Consider the following 1,628-nt stretch of genomic DNA (forward strand, 5'->3'; position numbering starts at 1 on the left):
CGTCACCCAAGACTGGACGCGTCACCCGGTGACGCGAAGTTCGTAGGTGGAGCCACCATAACTCAACGGGGTCACCATAACAGTTTCTTGTTACTGTATTCGAAGCGATGAAGCTCCTCTCCTTTGTTCCGCTCATAGCCGCATCGACCTCCACAAACGTTTATGACAGCAAGACTATCGTATCGGTCACCTCCGCCGATGCTTTCGTCGACGTTCGGGATGTCCCAAAGCGTCTCGAAGATGCCAAGGTCGCGCTCAAGCCTGAAATGGCCGCCTTCCTGAAGACGGCAACTATCAAGACTTTGAAGTCCTCGGGCTTGCAGGTGGTTGCTACTTCCGAGGACACAGTGAGCTTCGACGATCTTTGTGCCTACTTGAAGGAGGCGGCCTCCAAACTCTCCGGTCTGGACTGTGAATGCTCTCCTAACTTCGCCACTAAAGAAGAGACCAGCGAAGACCTCGGCGTGAATGACCCCAATGCTTCCAGGCAAAGGGCATTCAAGCGGATGAACATGGAAGAAGTGTGGAGATTATCTGCGCCCTATGTGAGGCAGACCGTCAACGTAGCTGTTATGGACACCGGCCTCAACTTCAGCGATCCTGAGATCGCTCCTTATCGGGGTACCTTTCGTAAGAAGAGTGGTGGATCCATCGATGGTGGCTGGAACTTCGTGGACGACTCCTCAAACATAACATCGGTCAACCAGCATGGTCAGAAGTGTGCCAGACTTATCGCGGCCAGGAAGAACAATAGCAACGATATGGCCGGAATGGCGTCCAATGTACGTTTGGTGTCGTTAAAAACCCAGGGAGAGGATGGTACTGGTAGCTGGGCACATATGGCTGAAGCCATGGATATGGCCGTCGATATTGGAGTCGATGTCGTATCAATCTCAGTGGGAGAGTTCACATCAAAGAGCTACGGCGACATGGTCCTGGGCAAGGCGTTCAAAGCAGCAACTGACCAGAATATCATTGTTGTCGCCTCCGCTGGTAACAGTGGACAGCGAGCTGACACACACTATCCAGGCCCGCTGCCACGCGTGATCTGTGTGGGTGCTCTCAGGAACCAGGACACTCTTGAAATGGCTGGTTTTAGCAACTACGGTGATAACGTCGATATAGCTGCCTATGGCTCTGGAATCTACACCGGTGATGACAGATTTTCCTCGGGCACATCTTTCGCCTGTCCTATTGTCTCTGGAGCAGCCGCGACCTTGCTTTCTATGGGCGTTAAGCCAAAGTACGTTGCTGGGATGCTCACCCACAACGTTGATCGGTTCAATAGCTCTTCGAGGCCCATCAAGGCGCATGCTGGAGCTCTGAACCCGCTAAAAGCTGTCAATATGGCGATCGATTATCCCATTTTGAGACGCTAAAAGGCTCGAGCTGCTCACACTTGGCTTCATACTCGATAGGGAATCCTATCGCATATTGTTCACTCATCCCTCTGCCTTTTATTCAACTCTTAAGCCCAGCTTTACTGGCAACTCAAAGAATGTTGCCGATCGCATCTAATCCGAGATATCAACAACGGATCTGTTTGGTATTATCCAACGAGTTTGTTATTGCGTTTTCTAGTTCAGCAAGAGGACGAATACCGGATGATAGTATCATGATACTATCAC

The 1,628-nt window shown here is 51.1% G+C and overlaps 1 protein-coding gene across 1 annotated transcript; it reads left to right on the top strand.

Annotated features, from left to right (window-relative positions):
• Positions 1-107: 107 nt before the first annotated feature.
• On the top strand, positions 108-1,379 carry Pmar_PMAR002791 (Thermitase, putative; the record flags this gene model as incomplete). The annotated part of the gene is made up of 1 exon (XM_002781919.1): positions 108-1,379. The coding sequence occupies one exon, from the start codon at positions 108-110 to the stop codon at positions 1,377-1,379; it is 1,272 nt and encodes a 423-aa protein (XP_002781965.1).
• Positions 1,380-1,628: the final 249 nt, after the last annotated feature.

Source organism: Perkinsus marinus, assembly GCF_000006405.1.
Source record: "Perkinsus marinus ATCC 50983 genomic scaffold scf_1104296940860, whole genome shotgun sequence".
Classification (NCBI taxonomy): Eukaryota; Perkinsozoa; order Perkinsida; family Perkinsidae; genus Perkinsus; species Perkinsus marinus.